General features: G+C 39.8%; 1 protein-coding gene across 9 annotated transcripts in view; it reads left to right on the forward strand.

The window, feature by feature from the left end:
• Positions 1-17,771, forward strand: part of UBAP1 (ubiquitin associated protein 1) — a 34,542-nt gene that overhangs the window by 2,437 nt on the left and 14,334 nt on the right. For 7 of the 9 annotated variants that reach the window (XM_066339712.1, XM_066339711.1, XM_066339704.1 and 4 more), the window contains one exon: positions 15,312-15,352. In XM_066339712.1, the coding sequence (XP_066195809.1) occupies positions 15,319-15,352 (34 nt within the window). In that variant the 5' untranslated portion in view covers positions 15,312-15,318. Of the gene's footprint in view, positions 1-707; positions 832-11,602; positions 11,625-15,311; positions 15,353-17,771 lie in introns of those variants that run through there. The other 2 variants (XM_066339707.1, XM_066339706.1) reach the window with 2 other exon arrangements.

Raw genomic sequence — 17,771 nt, forward strand, 5'->3', positions numbered from 1 at the left:
CTGTAACTGACAGAATGGAGTCAGGTTTCTGGACCAATCCAGCGTCATCTGTACACTGTGACAGCCGGAGTTGTTTTGACTGGTGCTGGTGGCAGAAGTGCTGTAATGACATAGGTGTCACCTTACTCATCCTCCTTTTTAATTTGTGTAAGCTTATGGTTTCCTGTTGCTTTCACAAACTCTAGAGATTGATAATTTCGTTGTTCAATGTAGTTAAATGATTATTGTTGTCCATATCCAGCTGTCTTCATATTTTACAGTTGATGCTAGGTTAAATATTTTGATAAATTGGTCTGTGAGAAATTTCGTTTTCCTCATTACATGGAACTTTTGTCCAGCCTTCTCTGGTATTTTGTTTCTAGCATAATCATATGCTAGAAACATATTGAAGAGACTGGGAATATGGTCATGCCCAGTCTCTTCAATCATGAGTTCCAGAATTTCAGCTGTCATTTTACAAGGATCTCTACCTAAAGGCATGATTATCTATTTAAAATTGATCAATGCAATTCAGATCAATGTCATCGTAAGGAAGGTTTAGTGGAGCCATAATTGGAAAGCTCTGAAGCTGTTGTGAAAACAATTCTTTGAAGGAAAGGCAAAGAAAGGTTATGTGCAATTTATTAATATTTTTCTTGTTTGAAAAAGTAGATCTTCTAGGGTGCATTAAATGTTGGTTTCTCATCCCTGCATTGTGTGTGCTTAAGCTGATAACTGGGAAGGCGAAGCTATTGATCTTGCATCACATACCACTCTGCAATCGACCCTTGGGATTAGTGCAGTTGATCGATACAAGCCTGAGCTCACAGTTTTTGTGTGTTAACTACTTAGGTAGGTAATCCTCTCCGGTATGCAAGTGCATTGCTTAATGCTTTGACCCTCTGACTTGGTTTGAATAAGCTCATGTTCTGTGTCCCTAATGACCTTTTGCAGTCAATGTAGTCTTGTGCTGAAGTCTCCATCAGAACCTGAGCACTGGAGGCTTTCCCACTCTCACATCATTAGATTTATTCCAAATCCTTTCAAGCAAAGGCGTTTTTCTTAAATGCTAAGAAATGCTGTCTTTCTTGTGGATGGGAAGCTTTTAAAAGATGGACTGTATGTTCAGACTCGGTTTGGTTTGTGTTTTTTAGGTTTTGAAAGCTACAAGGTTTTTCCAGAATCTCTTAACTTAAGCTTGCAATGTGTTTGAAACACCAAATTATATCAAAAGGGGAACACAATATCATTGCTCTAATTCAGGCTTAAATCTTCCCTTCTACAAGGAAAGCGGGTTGTTATTTTGGTTCAAAATACCATGTTGCATTAGTAGTATTAGAGTTTGTAACTGACTGAGCTTGTGTTATCTCAGCTGCATTTTGTCAGAATCTCTTACACGAGTGTAACATTTTAAATCAGAAGAAGGTGAGTCCTGTCCAAGGTGTAGTCAGTTCTTCATCTGGAGGATGATCTGCATATAAATACAGTTTGTGTATTTAGCTGTTGATGGTTGGTCTAGTGGAAAGCAGTAGTAAAGAGTTGCGAGCTCTTGTTTGGTCTGTGTTACTTGAGCCCAGCATTTTTGGTAACTATCTACTAGATTATGTGAAAAATTTTATTTTTAAGCTTCTTCCTTATGTATGTGTTTGTGCTTGCACCATTTGTCATCTCTAGGCCTGCAGCAGAGGAAGCCATGACTGAAATGACTGTTGAGATTTATTCCCTGATTTTGGGAGGGTGTGTTTCAAAGAGTGGCTATTAGCAGGTGTGCTGTGTCTTGTTTTAGCCACAAGGAAGTGCTTGTGTCTTCAATTTGGTACATACACCTCATCAATTCTGAGTGCTAAAATAAAGCTAGATTCCTAGTTTATTCACACTCTCCGAAGTACTTGTTAAAACTTTAAATGTTTCCTTCTGTGATACAGCAAAGCCATGTTGGGTTCCACCCTCATGACTAATACCATCATGTGCGTCCTTACATGGTAGTGTGTAAGAATTTGACGTGGGAATATAGGAGGCACATGTAAGAGGAAAGGGACACTTGAATAAAATCACCATTAATCATCTGGAATAAAATTGTGTTTGATGAAAAAGGGCAGAAAAGCTTTATGCTGCATAGCCTCCGAGAAAAGAATGTGTTCTTAATCTTTTAATTAAGTATTATGTCACCGCAAGCAGTTTGTTGACAGTCTGTTTGACTTCTTGGTAGAAAACAAGTGAAGTATTATGGAGTTTCATTTTACTTGCTGTATTTGTAACAATATACAAAAGAGCTATTTCCAGAAAGTACCTTTATATTCTTTAATAAGAAGAGCGGGGGGGAAGGTATCCATAGTTAGAGGCTTCATTCTTGCTTGTGGGAGGGAGCCTAATACATGTTTTCTGTTCACTTACCTGGAAGAAAGTGCATAGTAATTTAATGTCTCTTTTGCAAAGAAAATCCAAAAAAAGACAGTAAAAGGCTTGTTGCTTTTAACTAACACTCTTGAATATTTCTGTATTTGTATGCCAAGGGAGAACTATAAAATTCAAGTGTGAATATGAAAGTAATACTGTTATGGTCTGTAATCTCATCTATGTGAAGGTCTTAATAAATGCAACTTACAGAGTCCACAGCTGTATTATGAGATGAAAGATAAATGAAGGAAGGCAAAGGTGAAGAAGTTGGTTTTGGCATGAATGACATGGTGGTCTGAGCTGCTTTTGAAGTTGGAGGTGAATTCTGGAAACTCTGTTGGGCAAACTGACTGTGATGGCTGTTTTTGTGACATGGTAATGTCACCCTATTCATGCTGTGCTCCGGTATTGCATATGCAGTTATTGTACAGTTCTGAAAGTCTGCCTGTCTCTGGGAATGTTCTCTGTGTTATAATGTTGGAGATGAACAGGTGAAATGTAACCACGTTTAGTTCAGTGGATCTGGCTGTACTCTGGGTAAATAGGTTCTGCGAAGAAATGGAAGGGATTTCTCACTTTGCCTTAATTCTGGGACAGAAGCTATGCATCCATTTTACATTAGTCTTCATTCAAGGCATATTTCTCCTGTGATTTGATGTTCCTGCAGGAATCTGAATGTGAAACTCATATTCTGTCGTTAGGCAGCACTGGATTAATTTCCTAAAGTTGGATTGAATCAGACATATGGATTATGAGAGGGGCAAGCTGGGACTGATTCTCAGGTAACAGGAGAAAATCTGATAGCTCGGAGGTGGATTCGTCAGCCCACAATATTGCCACTTTGCTTCTTTAAAAAAAAAAAAATCCTCTTGCTGGTGTGTCATGGTTATTATGATGGTCCACTGAGATCTCTGTGCTGTCAGCAGTCCTGTGTTCTTGCCAGCCTTAAACGTTTGGAGAGAAGTTGTGGGATGACCATTGTGTGGTCACAGGGCAACTTCGTCCAGCAACCTACTTTAGCCTAGTTACAAAATAAAGTAAGGCTAGATTACTGAAGCTGAGTCAGATCTCTCAAAATGTCCCGAGACAATTAAGCTAATGCATTTCTGAAGGTTTCTTTTTGCACATAGAATGAGCTATTTCTGTTTAGTTATTCACTGCTCTAAGTGTTCTGGGGCTTGCATTTATCGCTGTATCTGCTGAAGAACTTCCTGATGTGCAGGGAAAAAGTTTATACTACTCAGTGAGACAGGCTATATAGTGTGTAACAAAATTACAGACTTAAATTAATTGTAAGTAGTAACTTAAAAATAAAGTTCGGTCTGCACTAAATTTCATATTAAAATCTGAAGTGCATCCTTGGGGCTTTTATAGTGAGATGAAAAATACTGAATAGGAGTAATTTGGTAGGGAATAGATACTGTTCCAAATTTGAGAGACTGCAGTGAGATTCCTGGAGTAGCGGTGGGTTTAGAATTTGGGAAACACAGGTTGTGTTCTGATTTTGATGCTCACTGAGCTGGCTGACTGTGGGCAAACTGCTTCAGCAGTTTGCAAAAAGCAAACTGCTTTTTGCCTTATTCCTCATACCTGCAAAACAGGGGCAGTTTCACTGCTGGTTAAGTGCCTTGACAGGTATTCTGGAGTCTCGTATAAGAGCTACATGATGCTGAGGGTATAAGGGAATTTCAGCAAAACTATTTTCCCCTCAGGGGAAAGAAGGTGAATGAGAAGTGTGTAATTCCTGGCATTATAAATATCCTGTAGGTATCTACACTTTATCTGAGAGCAGTGTCTTTCCTTGTCTTTGGTTTCTTTTCTATTTCCCATTCCACTGGAGCAGTGAAAGTTCAGTATCCGTATGCCTTTACTGTTGGGAGGCTTGTGATTGTGTGTGTCTGTCTCTCCTACTACCTTGCAAGTCTGGATTTTGCTCTGTGTGTTTGTGATAGAAAATTCGCTCTCTATGTGCAGATTTCGAAGCTACTTCTTAAACTTACCTGCCCAAACATTAACTGCAAGTAGCATTGCAGTGCTGGGAGGGCAGATGTCTTGTCTTACACAGAGGGAAAGCACACCCCTTCAGTTTGTTTCAAGCGAGGAAATTTAAATCTTAAAGCTCATTTTAAATAGAAAGAGTAGGAATTAAGGTTAGGTGAGTGAGGAGATGATTTTGTGATGCTTAGGGATCTACTGAGTACTTTGTGCAAATGTGGCAGGGAGGGAGGAGTGCACCTGTGGTATAGAAAGTCTTTCTGAAGCAGTATGTGAAGGTGAGTGTAGCAGCTGGAGGATCCTTGAAAGGTACATCTCAAAGATTGAGTAGTTTCTCTGCTTTCCTTCTTGCAGGGTGAGGATTTTCTGCATGTTTGGGTATCTTCACTGCTAGTAACCTCAGCTGTAGCCATTGAACACACAGAGTATACCTTGTGTAACAGATTACAGTCTCTCTTTGGTTTTCCCCTCTTGCTTATGGCTTCCATTGCTGATTTTTTCAATCTGTAGTTGGATTACAGGCTGAACCATATTTCCATTTAAGCAGCCCCTAATAGAAGGGCATTTGCTATTTGAGAACTACAAAATTAAGAGATTGCAAGGAAGATGTTTCTGCTCAGGACTGAGTATACTGCCCTCAGGTAGTGTAGGCCCATGAAGTTTTCAAAAATAAAACACAGCAAGCAGCTCATTTACTTACCATGCTCTTGTTTTGTAATAGAACCACTGTAGCTGAGGGCAGTCTCAGTTTCACTTCACTGCTCAGAGGTAAATTGTTATTTTTTTACACTAGACAAGCTTGCTCAAGGCAACTTACCTTTCTGTGTTCTAAATTAATTGTTTCAGAAGTATAGTCAGTGTGGATACTGCCAGTTTGCTGAGCTGTTCAAATGTCTGCTGCTGTTTTCATATACAGAGCTTTTTGTTTGTTTGTTTGTTTTGATAGCTGGTAATGATGCTTCTGTTACTATGTGTTTTTAAAGGGCAAAACATCATCTTTATACCAGTTCTAGCCTCTCCCAAAGTTTAAAAGCCATTGCAAGAAATAATTAAGAAGATACTATTCACTTTAAATCAGTTTCCTGCTCTTAATACTCTGGTATGCACCAGTTCCTTTTTAATTAAAACAAGTGAATTTTTCTTTCATTTAAAAACATGACTTCTGCTACTGAAATTTATTTTGGTGTTGTCTACCCATGGTATTTCCCATCTAGCTCATCTTTTTAATGCAGTCATTCACTCCTCTTTAGACTGTGGGAAGACTTGAAAGCAGGATTGACTGATACTATGCCTGGAGGTGAAACAAGATTGGGTTTTAGGCATTACTGCAATGGGACCATCTTTTCACTTCCTTGATACATTTTTTGAATCTCAGCTTGACTCCTTTTTTCTATTGAGTCAGTCAGGTAAGGAGCATGTCCCTGGTGAGGCCTCAGCTCAGTGAACATATAACAGTAGCTCAAGTGAGTGTTCATGAACAATGAGAAGGGTTTGTTTTCTTCCTGGTCTTTTAGTTTCATCCTTCAGTGTTGCAAAACCCGGCATTTTTTCAGACTTCTGTCTATGCTTATTTTCTTGTCTCAGTCTCAATAAGATGGGCTAGATCAAGACAGATGCCTGTTGGCTAAACAGGAGTGACACATGAATTAAGGACAAAATGAGTTGGCGTTGAAAGCTGAGACTGTACAGTGACATTGATCCCTTGGGAAGGCTGACCTGGAACTGAGACTGGGCAGAGCTAAGAGAATGAAGTAGGTATTTATTAAAAGGCCTTTAAAGATACACCTTGGGCAGTACAAGAGTCTGGCCAGGGCTATACCCAGGGTGGACCCAAAAGGGCCACAAAATGGACGACCAGTCTTGAGGTCTCACAATTTTTTCAGTTTTGGTCCATTTGCATATTGGGGTTAATTGTCCAATTACAGCGTCAGATTATGAAGTCCCATCCTTGTTTTCTCTCTTCAGTCCACCATTGTTTATATTTTTGGGCCTGGAAACTTGTAACCATTGTCCTTGGTATCCATCTGGGAAAAGATTTGTCTACTTTGTGAAGAGAGCTTGCCAGCATTTATTATGAGGCTCAGAACTACACAGCTAGGCAGCACAGAATCTGAAAAACATGAAAGCTAAAACTTAAGGTGTCAACATGTTGATGTGTTGGAGAAATGCATAAACCCCAGAAAAAGTCAAATAAGCTTGTGAAGAATGTCACACCCATGGCACCTAGGATGAATTCAGGTTTTTCACATTAGGACTCAAGGTAAAGGTAAATTAAACCTCATGAGGTATATTTTGAAAATCAGTGAGATTTAAGATGCTATGAGCTTATGTTGTCACTTCACAAAAGAGTGTTTTGGAGAGCACATTTTCCCAGGTCTCCTGTGACCAGCTCTTAGTTGCTTCAGGAGTAGGAAGTGTTCAGAATTCTTTCTCCCATATATCTCAAAGTGTGTATTTGCAGAATGATTAATTTATGGTGAATTAGGGTGTTTCCTGGAAAATGGCAACACTCAAAGATGAAACTGAAAAGAAGGAAGATTGAGATTATACATAAGGATGAAATGAAGGTGGTGAGGAATTTAACAGGTTGCCCTGGGAAGCTATGACTAATTAATCCCTCAAGGTGTTCCAGGACAGGTTGGATGGAGCTTTGAGCAACCTGATTAAAAAAAAAAGGTAGCCTTGCCTGTGACAGAGTGTGTGGACTGGATGATCTTTGAAGGTCCCTTCCAGCCCAAAACGTTCCATGACTGAATCAAGTGAGTTTGCAGGGAATTTGTATTCTTAGAACATGGCACTTTTAGTTGAGAGAAATAAGATGAATTAGTGGGAAACAGGGACAGCAGATGGCAGAAATAGTTTAACAAGTTTTAAAACATCAAGGTTTATCCCCATGATGGAAGAGATGCTTTCAGGGTTGGGAGAAGCTGTTGCCAACAGCTGTTGGCAATACTGTTCTTATTATTCTTGTACAATGGAAGATGTGCATATTTTGGCTGAGATCCAATACGTGGAATTGCAAGTGATATTTGACATGCTGGCAGATTTTATTTTTCCATTGAAAAACTTTGGTCAGCTTGATCTCCTGATAGATTTTTATTTTGTCTACTTCGTTAAAGTAATTCTGTAAATGTTAATATTTCACCAAATTTATAACCAAAACCATTACTGTCAACAAGTGTTATGATTTCTCTTCTGGGTTTGTACAGGGAAAAGATGACAACCTTATGGCTTTCTTTGGAATGGATTTTTTTACATTGTCGTTTAATTGTCATAATGTATTTAAATTAATTAAATTCTGGTTAATAAATAAATATTGAAAATATTATTTAATACAAATTGGTTTATGTACCAAAGTAGATTGAGTTTTTGCGTTGGTATGAGGAGAAGGTTCTGGTATGGTCAACAGAGTTGAACTTATTTCTAAATAGTACCAGATCAGCTACCTGTTACCTGTCTTGGTTAAAGAGTATCAGAACAAAAAGCCTGAAACTGCAGTGATTCTGTTATTTTTGAACTATAAAGAGTATGTTGTGATTATTGGATTAAAAGCTGTTTTACTCTGTTGTGCTGTCAGCATTTTGAGAGTGTCTGTCTAGCTCTCATTCATAACTGGGACAGGTCTGAAGTATTAATAATACTCAAGTACTTCTGAATCAGCTTGTTACATGGTGAAGAACCACTGCATGAAATAGAGCAGCATTTTAATTAGTATGTGATATTTGGGGTTGCAGGCATACATTCTAAATGTGCAGGATATTCCACTGCTTTTTCATGCATTGTTACAGAAGAACAGAGTAAGTGGGCTATTTTGTTGTTGAAACTAGCAAATAGCAGTCTCTGTCACACAAGAAGGGTTGTGTTGAAATACTAGCTTTCTTCTAAAGTGCTGTGATTAATGAGGAAAATTAATGCACATGCCTGGCTCTGGTTAGTGCTAAGATTGCTTAGAAAAAATTGACTCTTTTCTAGTAGTATGAAATTTTATGATAATTAAGCTGAAGTATCTACATTTGTTGATAGTTACCAGATGCTTACCATCTGACAGTTTCAAACTCTCAAAACTGGTAGGTATTTGCTATCCAAACTTTAGATATAGGAAACTAGCAGTTAAAGACAGTTGCTCTGCTCATCAAATGTGGGAGTTGTTTCATTGCAGCATTGAGATTAGTGCAGCCCTCATTGCTGGTATGAGTCCTGGATCATCTTCTTCACTTTTTTCCTAGAATGTAGGAATTGGATGGCACATTTATATTTTTATCTCTCAAATTTCTGTCTTGCTTCTTTTGTGCGGAAGGGAAGTTAGTCCTCTATTTCTAGTTCTTTTTTTTTTGCTGGTATTGTAGTTTGTAGACTAGTGAATCTGACCTTTAAGAAAAAAAAAAATAAAAAAAAAACAAAAAGAAAAAAAACCCACAAAAAAACCCAAAAAAACCCAACCCAAACAAACAAAAAAACCACATCTCTTTTCTCTCAGCTGTTTTGTTTACATGATCTTTAAATAACTTGGATAAAAATTACTAAACTGTGCTCTAAAATCTACATCTGCTCTTGGATGAACAGACCCTGCAGTATGCCCAAGTTTCTGGAGTCTGGAAATCAGTCCAGCCTTAGATGTTTGTTGCAGATGGTTTTCTCTTGTGACAGGATTGAGTTTTCTGGAAAGAGTCCTTTTTAAAAAAAGGTCACCCATTTGCTGCTGTAGTTAAATGTGAATTTAGAATGGGTGCATCTTTCGTGCTATTGTTTGGCATGTCAGTATTTGGCCAAAGGAAAAGCTTGCCCTGATCTTCTTTGATCACAGAGCTGTCTGTAAATACCTTTCTATTTCCTGATGCTGTCGCTTGTGAAACTTGTATTTCTAGAGGTTTGTGTGGTGTATAAACTTCAACTGTGTTGGAAACCTGTATGGCTGATAAGTCAAAAAGTGACTAAAAAAATTGGTGTATTAGTGTGCTTCTTTTCCACAGCCATTGTGGGGTTGTCCCTGATTTCTGTGTGAATGGTATGGCAAATTACCTTACATTTCAAACACATCATGATCTTAAAAGAGGAATGGAGCTGTTTGTTGTCAATTATAAACCTTAAATCCTTAACCAGCCAAACCATGTGTGCTTGTAACAGGTCCAGTGTCTTTAATGAACAAAGTGGGCCATGACGTGAGGATAATTGGAACTGCAGGTTGTCTGATGTCTGTTCCATGAATCCATATGGAATGACAGAGGAATGCTATCCATGCCTCTCTGAGAGCATGTGGAAGCCACCAGAAGAGAGGTCCTGGAGCAAAAGGCTGATTGCCCACTATGTCATGTTAAGCAATGGCACAATTTGAAGAATCAGTGTCTCCTGATGTTTATCACTGCTAGGAGGAGGCAATCTAACATCCACATGCAAAATTCCATGATGGATGTTGTGACCGTTACTGGTGTTTTCTTGCAATCCAGTAATGTGGTCTGCACACAGTCATATTCTTCAGGGCCTTTTCTCCGTTTGCTTCCTACTTATGTATTTGACAAGTCCTTTAGAAAGTGCCATTTTATTTCTTCCTGTCCCTCTGCCCCTCAGTCATTGCACTAGTAATAACAGACTGCATTAGTTTGATGTAGGCTGTTCTTCAGATTTAGGTCTCTGATCACAGCTGCTTGTTGATTCATGGGATGGATATATATGCAGCAGGGATACCTAGCAATTTCTTCCCTCAAGCCCCCTCTTGTCAGTGTAAGCCCTGCTCTGAATAGTTAAATGTAGGATGATGACCACTTGTATTTGTATCCCATAAGATGAAGATATAATTAAATTTAACTACTGCCCCTTGAAAATTGGGTAGCAGCTTCATAAGAGTGTTGGCTTTAAAGAGGGTTTGGTTTGTTTCTGTCAGTCTTAAAATTGACCAAGAAATTTAATTTACTTTCTCCTGTATTGTGGTAGCACTTAAGAGGAGTTACTGTAGATATAGTTAGAACTTAATTTTCTGTTAGGACTGGTGAAAGAGGTAGGTTTTTCCTTTCCTTTATGGGTTTTTGGTTTGGGGGTCTTGGGGTGTTTTGGCTTTGGTTTTTGGTTTGGTTTTTTATGATTGTTTTGCTTGATTTGGGGTTTTGGTTTGGGGGGGAGGGGGAGGTGTTGTAGGCATGTAGTAGCAGTATGTCACATGTAGTTTTACAACTTTATCCAGAGAGCTGTTATCAGCTGAGTGGCTCAACATCATTGTGCTTTATTACGAGGGGAGTACTTCCATGTGCTCTTGTTTGCAGGACTCTCAGAGGCAAAAAAAAAAAAAAAAAACAGAAGCAATTGCTGCGGCTTTTGGGGTAATGTCATCTATTTGGATACTGTAGTAAAAGCATGGAATCTTGTGTTTTGTAGTGAACTTACCAGCTTTTTGATGGGAGAGTTGGTAAGAGATCTGAGCTGTGTCGTAGTGGTTGAACTCTTACATAGGTGAAGCTTCAATATGAGAAACTTAACTTTTGTTTTGTTTTAGCAACAGGGACTGTTGGCTTCTATTTTTGCTATTGGAAGCTGTGTATACGGAATTCTGATGTTGGTTATTGCCCTTCACTTGCACTGAAACAAATAGGTGCAGTGAAAACTGAAAACACTATACATTTTGAACACCTGTGGCTATTAGAAATCAATCACTTGAATTGAAATTATTTTTTTACTTTTTTCTTTACTGTAAAATCAGTAGTGCATTTATGTAATATAAGCAGGAAATTTTTTTTTTTTACTTCTTTAGCCTTTTGTTTTTGTAGTTTTCAGACTGAATGGTACATCCTTAATAGTGTGTAGACTACACAATATGTATTAGCAGGTAAAATGGAAATTGCAAGATCAGGTCTCTTTTTCTGAAAATCGTAGATGTACTGATTAGATTATGGTTGATAACTTGAAGCATTAGGGTTTCTTTTCACCCATAAGTTACTGATTTTTCATTTATCTGAATTTTAGGTGGAAATTACTTTAGAGAATTCACATGGTCTGGAATCTAGACATGTTTGCACCCCAAACTCAGGAACATAGCAGCAAGAGTCCAGTTCTTCTTGCCAAATAGTTAAATTGGTTTGAATTATCATGAATCTTTATTCGTGATACGGGCATCATTAGTGGTGGGATACTTCCAACTTGTCTAGTCAGAACTCCTTCAGAAGAAAAGGAATGAAGAAACGAACTCATGAGAAAGTAGAAGAAACATTGAAATAAGAGCAAAAATCCACCCCAACTTCCCAGAAGCTCTTCATGAGTCACTCTTTGTAATAATTTCTTTTGTTCTGTTCTGTTGATGAGACTATCCCTTTGGCATTGCCTTCTTGCACCAAATCATGCTTTCCTATGTTCTCCTTGTCTGGCAGCGCAACTAAATGTCATTCAGGTTTAAGTGATGATGTGCCCAGTGCATTGCCTTGGTCACCTCTATATCTTCAAGCCATTCCAGTTCATCACCTCTCTGTGCCAGTTGAGGCTGTCATCAGTTTTGCCTCGCCACTTCTGTTTCTGCATCTTTGTGTTGTTGTTTGTTGTTGTGGTTATTTCCCTGTCGCCCCTCCCCCTCTGTCATGATTGCTCGGTGGTCCTCTGCCCTTATCCTGGGCTCTTGCTATGCTGTGTTCCTCTGACTGGCTGGTTTTGAGAATGCTGATGTGCTGTCTCAGTGTTACTAAGTAAAAAATTATGCAGATGAACGGAGAAGAGTTCACTTCAGGTTTTTTCCTTATAACTTAGAGGTACTTGCAGCCCTGATCTTCTCTGTGGACAGTTGGCCCGAACCAAGAACAAAGGAGTGAGGCTGGAGAGGTCTGCATTTATAGAAGAGAGCTTGTATGTGGCTATATGAACACCCCGTAGTACTATGGAACTAAATGGTTTCTCTAGGGCAGGAAAAGTGTTGGAAAAGTTTTTTTGTACTCTGTCAATTTCCAATGTCCAGTGAAGTATCAGGCCAAAATCCATACCATCATGTTCTGTTACCACCAATGCCCTTCAGCATCTTGTTCTGGAGATCAAAGGGAACTGTGGTTGTGCTTCACTTGTCCCTCATCTCATTTGGAATAAAGCTTTGGAAGCAGTCCAGATTTCAAATATATTTCAAAATGAGTGGTAGCAAAAATAAGCAAACCTTTACTGCATGGTGTAATTAATATTCAGATGATGCACAGAATCATAGTAACAACACGAGTAACCACCTAACTGGATGCAAATACTGTTTTCCCAGCCAGGAGGACAGAGCAACAGCAACATGCTTGTAACACTGGTCTCTGGCTAGCCTGTCAAATCTGATATGTCATAAGACGCTATTTTAATTAAACCTTCTTTGTGAAGAGAGTGATGAAATGTGGCTGGCAGCCTGTTCTTGTGTTACTGTGTGTGGTGCTTAAAAGTTTTGTTTGCTGATAAGTGCCCTCTGAACTAATGTTGTCTTAATAAGTGCACACTCACAATGCGTCAGGAAGGCCTGTGTGATATAAACTCAAATGCTGTGTGAATCTAAAGTGACTGGCTCTGGAAATGATCCATTTTATGAACAGCTTGCTGCTGATGTGCCTTAGCTAGATCTGTGGTTAGTTAGGCTGTTGCATATGGCAGAGGAATTATTTTTCCACTGCATCTTGAAGTTAATGCAGACACCAGGTCAGCATTAGGATTTTACTACAGGATCAGCAGCAAAAGCAAGATACTTATATCTTATGTGGGATGACACTGAGACTTTATGCAGCCCCAGAGTGATAGGCTACTGCAGAACTCCTTGGAAGCTGGATGTGCAGTTTTGGCTTGTTGGGATTTGTGCACATTGCCATTCATGTCCCTGGAGCAGTAACTGGTGCTGCCTTGAGCAAACCCCCTTATAAACTTCATTTGACAAAGTGAGGAGGATACTTCCTCTAATAAGAAGTTTTTGAAATCCTCTAAAAAAGGAATTGCTTTTCAGTCTGAGGGACTAACTAGAAAAAAGAACTTTGAGAAATTAAAAAAAGTGTGTAGAGGCTTTGTCCCAAGTTCAGTGGAGAGTGGGCAGTGCTTGCACCCAATGCCATGTGGTCTCCAGTGACAAACAATGAGGATATGAAGGTGAGGATATGAAGGCTGTATGATTTTATGTGTCACCTGGCTTTTTCACTAATCAACTGTATTTGTTTTGACTTCATTGCTACTCTCACATAGAGGAACTACCAACACAGCAGCTTGTCTGGCAGTGCAACCTGGGTCTGAAAGTGCAGCTATTTCATGCGCTGTTGTCTACAGTCTGGGCACGGGGACCAGTAAGGCTTGTTGAGCTCCAGTGGTTGACACGCAGCCCTACTGGGTAGTCTGGTGACTTTGCCCTTGATATCCTTCCTTGGATGGCAGCCTTGGCACTGTTTTACCTCCTTTTTTTCAATCTCCTTTTCTTTCTATCTTTGAAGCCTTAATGTTTTGTTTGTTTCTGAGAACCAAGTGCCAGAACTAGTTTCTGGGTTAGTGGAATGATTTCAGACATAATAGCACTGCTGAGAGAGGTTGGTGAGTTCTGAATAGAGCCTGACAAACACTGAGCAGGATGACACATAGTTTTTATGTGCAGCGTGCACCTGGACTTGCCCAGCATGACTCACTTCCCCATGGCCCAGCATCTGCCCGCTGTGTTTCACAAAGTCTGGTTGCACATGAATGATCTTTGTAGAGCTTTGGCTTTACCTTTGTGGAGGATTCCCGTTAGCCAGGACTGGTTCACCTATGGGTGTTGACATAATGTTGAAAGGGATCTTTGCACTGTGAAAGGGACTTTTCCTGGAGTACTTGAAACTGGCTCTTCTTGTACTCAGTTCTGTCACCAGCAGCAAGGAGGAAATAAGTAAGCTGTGTAATCCTCACCTTTCTTTAATATGTAATGTTTGCAGTTGGAATCTGCAGTGAGTAGAGTGAGCCTCAGGAGTCCTTGACTGTGGAATGATGGGCATGTTGTGCTCTGCTGTCTGTGGGGATGCACCAGAGGTCTCCATGGTTTTTGAAAAACAGCTGTTGGGCATTTCAGTCTGTGAGCTGGAGAACTTCAGAGACAAAGGGCAACTCTGAGTCTTTGGCAATGCATAATGTTACAAGGAGCACTTAGAAATAAATTCAGTTACTCTAGGAATTATGCTGTGGTATCTTGAGATAGACCTTGTGATGTACTTCTAATCTATCAAAAACCCCATGTTATTGAGTATACCATAAGCATCCTGGAGCAGAATTCTAGATGACAGCTAAGTCTCTCTTGAACAACTCTTTTCATGAAGCAGGCCTACTCTCTCTTAAAAACTGCCTAGGCATTTCCATGTTTACCATCTTGACCATGAAGGATTTGCATCCAAATTTTAGAAGTGGTTGCTAAATGTCGTGGGCAGTGGATAGGACCTGTTCTCATTGGTTTCTTGTGTGTAACCAACATATCTTCCTAACAGTACCATTTATTTTATACCTGTTTTATGCATTGCCCAGTGTGTCTAAATGAGTGCCATGCTGGCTAACTGGCTGCGTACCTAGTACGGTAGTATCTCTTCTTTGAGCAGCAGGGATTAAACTGAAGAGGATCAGTGTGGTATTTCCAGTATGAAGAGCTATTCTTAATGCCAAGGGAGGCAGGGTGTACTTCATGAGGCTGAGACAGAGTGGCCTCTGAGTGCTGTGATCTGTAACTGTCTGTCTTCCTGATCACCCTGGTTGTGTCTCTGCTGTTTTGCTGTTTTGGTTTGGGCTTTTTTTTTTCTTTCTTTCTTTATTTTGCTATTTCAATTGGCAGACCCTGGGTTAAGCTGTCTGCTCAATTTTTAAGACTAGAAGATGTTTGCTTATCTGTCTCGAGAACAGGCACATCAGATGTCTGCAGTGTGTTCCATAACCTAGAGATACGAGACTGTAGTTGCATAGGCTCACTCTGTGCTACGTACACAAAGTTGTTCAAGCTGTTTTAAAATGTTTTTCAGGTCCTAAATGGCTTCTAAGAAGTTGGGATCCGACTCTCATGGTAAGTGAAATTTGACATCCTTGTCTTTTCAACAAGGATGAATCCTACTGTTGCTGCTGGCTAATGTCCTAGCCTAGACATTAGTCTATAGAGACTAATTTGTTTAGCCTCTAAGCAGTTTCTTGTTAGGAATGAAACGCCTTGGCTTCCTTCTTGCATAGTTGCTTGCTGATGCTGTGTTCACCTGTTCTCTGATTAAACTGAAAATCAGTCTCTGGCTGTTCCCTGTTCCTTAATGGCAGAATAACACATTCCCCTACCCCAATAAATTCCCAACAAATTTGTCTTCAAAATCAAAGCTGCACTGCTCTGGTGTTTGTTGAAGTGGACAGTAGCATCTGTAGCATCTTCCTATGGAAGTCACATGAGAAGTTGAATTGAAAGTGAAGCTTTTAATACAACATTGAATTGTGCTTCATTTTGCTCAGCCATGAATTTCTCTCCTAAATTGGACTAACCTAGTTCAGAAGGCAGGTGAAGAAGAGACTCTGCTTTTCTGTCTTCTACATATGACATGCATAAAGTCATGCAGGTGATTCGTATCGTAAAAGTTATTTGCCTGTAATGTCCTTATTTTTTAGAAAATGGAGTGTAATTCGAGTGTAATTAATATTGCTGTGGAACATTAAAGTTCAGTTCGTTGTATGTAATGTGGCTTCCTCAAATCAGTAATCATGATTTTTTTAGGCTATCAAAACTAATGCTTATAGAAATTCAGCCTTGATCTTACTGGGTAAGTTTTCCAATAAAGGAGTCCTGGGGAATTCCATTTTTCCTAGAGGTTTTTATTCAGTCTTGCAGGTGTAGAGTTGAAGTACAAAATAAGAAATGTTGCACTTAAATACTGGGTTATGGATTAATAAAAGTAGCCTGTCAAAACTTCGTTTTTAGATGGACTCCTCCTTTGCTGTGGCCCAATGACCCTGCTGCAAGATAGCTAATTTTTTCATTTGGTAGTTGCCACCTATTGAGCAGTTGCTTCTGTGTCTGTAAATGGTCTCTGTGAACATTCTGATCTGTCTTTTATGTCTGTTTTTATTTTTCTCCTCACCTAAACAGAATAGCAAATGCTGCTCAGGGCTAGAATTCAACAGGTCTTAAATATTTCCCAGAACAGTATGGTGTGGTGGAACATGTTCCTGGCTTCAGAATAACAAAGTACAAACAAATGGTGCTGTGAGTTGCCTGGTTAACTTGTCTGCTCCTTTGTCTACTGTCACAGTACTGTTTCTGAGGAGTAGTAGAACAACTTCTTTGTCAATTAATTATGACTTAAGAGGTCATCAGGGCAGTTGTTTCAGTCCTCTATTATCTTGCTGAGTGAGTTTTGGCTTACTGTGGAGCATCCATCCCCATGGCTGCCTTCAGCTCCATGTCTCTGGCAGGCTGATGAAATCAGTGAATATAGTTGATGTATCTCTTGTGATTATTGTTGAACTGCTTGTTAGAGGTCAGAGGGCTGTCACTGAACCACAGAATGGTTGAGGCTGGCAGATTGTCGTGTCAAAATCCCTGGAAGGGTCACTTAGAGCAGGTTGCTCAGTACCATGTTCAAATGGAGATGAAGGTGGAAACACAAGGTCTAAGTGGAGGGAAAGGAATCCCTTTTCCTGTGTGGGTTTTGCCAACTGTGACGCTTCAATATTTCAGTATTGTATTTAGTATTTTTGCTGTTGCTATACAATTTCAAAGCTTTTGAACTCTGATTTCTGACAATTACATAAGTGGTTCCTGTGACCGCAGCAACTAAGTTCCACATGGTTGCAAAACTGTTCCCCATTCATAACTGGTAACTAGGGTGTAACAGTGTGTCCTTTTGGAGTGCATCTACAGCCTTTCTAAATCCCAGTCAGCCTCTCGGTAGAGAAACTGCTTAAGAAATATTCAGGCAGCAAATCAAGCTCACACAACCACACACGTTACCAGGCTAGCTCAGCAAAGAGGCAAAAGGCTCCTAGCCCCAGATCAGTTTCCAGCACGCCATTATTCCAGTGTGCTGAAGGTGAATCTGGAGGCCGAGAGAGTGAACAAGTGGTCTTTCTTAGTTATATAGGGTCTCAGGTTCATGGGTGGTATAAGGGGCAGGGCAGGGGGCAAGTAACCACAGGGAAGAGAGGAACAGGACACCAGCCCTATAGTCAATGGGGAGACAGGGAAAGGGGATACCATGGGGTGAGTGAAGGACTTGTGAAACCAAGGGAGAAGATTGCACAATGTCTGCAAGGATCCATGAGGGGAGAAGCCTTTTTACATCTAAAGTATCTTTAATTTTCACTTTTCCAGGGAAGGGCAGTTGGGAATTCCTTTAATGGCACGAGGGTCTCCACACTAGGGTTTTTTGGGGTTTGTTTGTTTCCATTTTGGTGCCAAACTGAAGGACACTTCTGTGGGTTATATTGAAGTGGAGAGAAATCCTATT

The sequence above is a fragment of the Sylvia atricapilla genome, chromosome Z (genome assembly GCF_009819655.1).
Source record: "Sylvia atricapilla isolate bSylAtr1 chromosome Z, bSylAtr1.pri, whole genome shotgun sequence".
In the NCBI taxonomy this organism is placed as follows: domain Eukaryota; kingdom Metazoa; phylum Chordata; class Aves; order Passeriformes; family Sylviidae; genus Sylvia; species Sylvia atricapilla.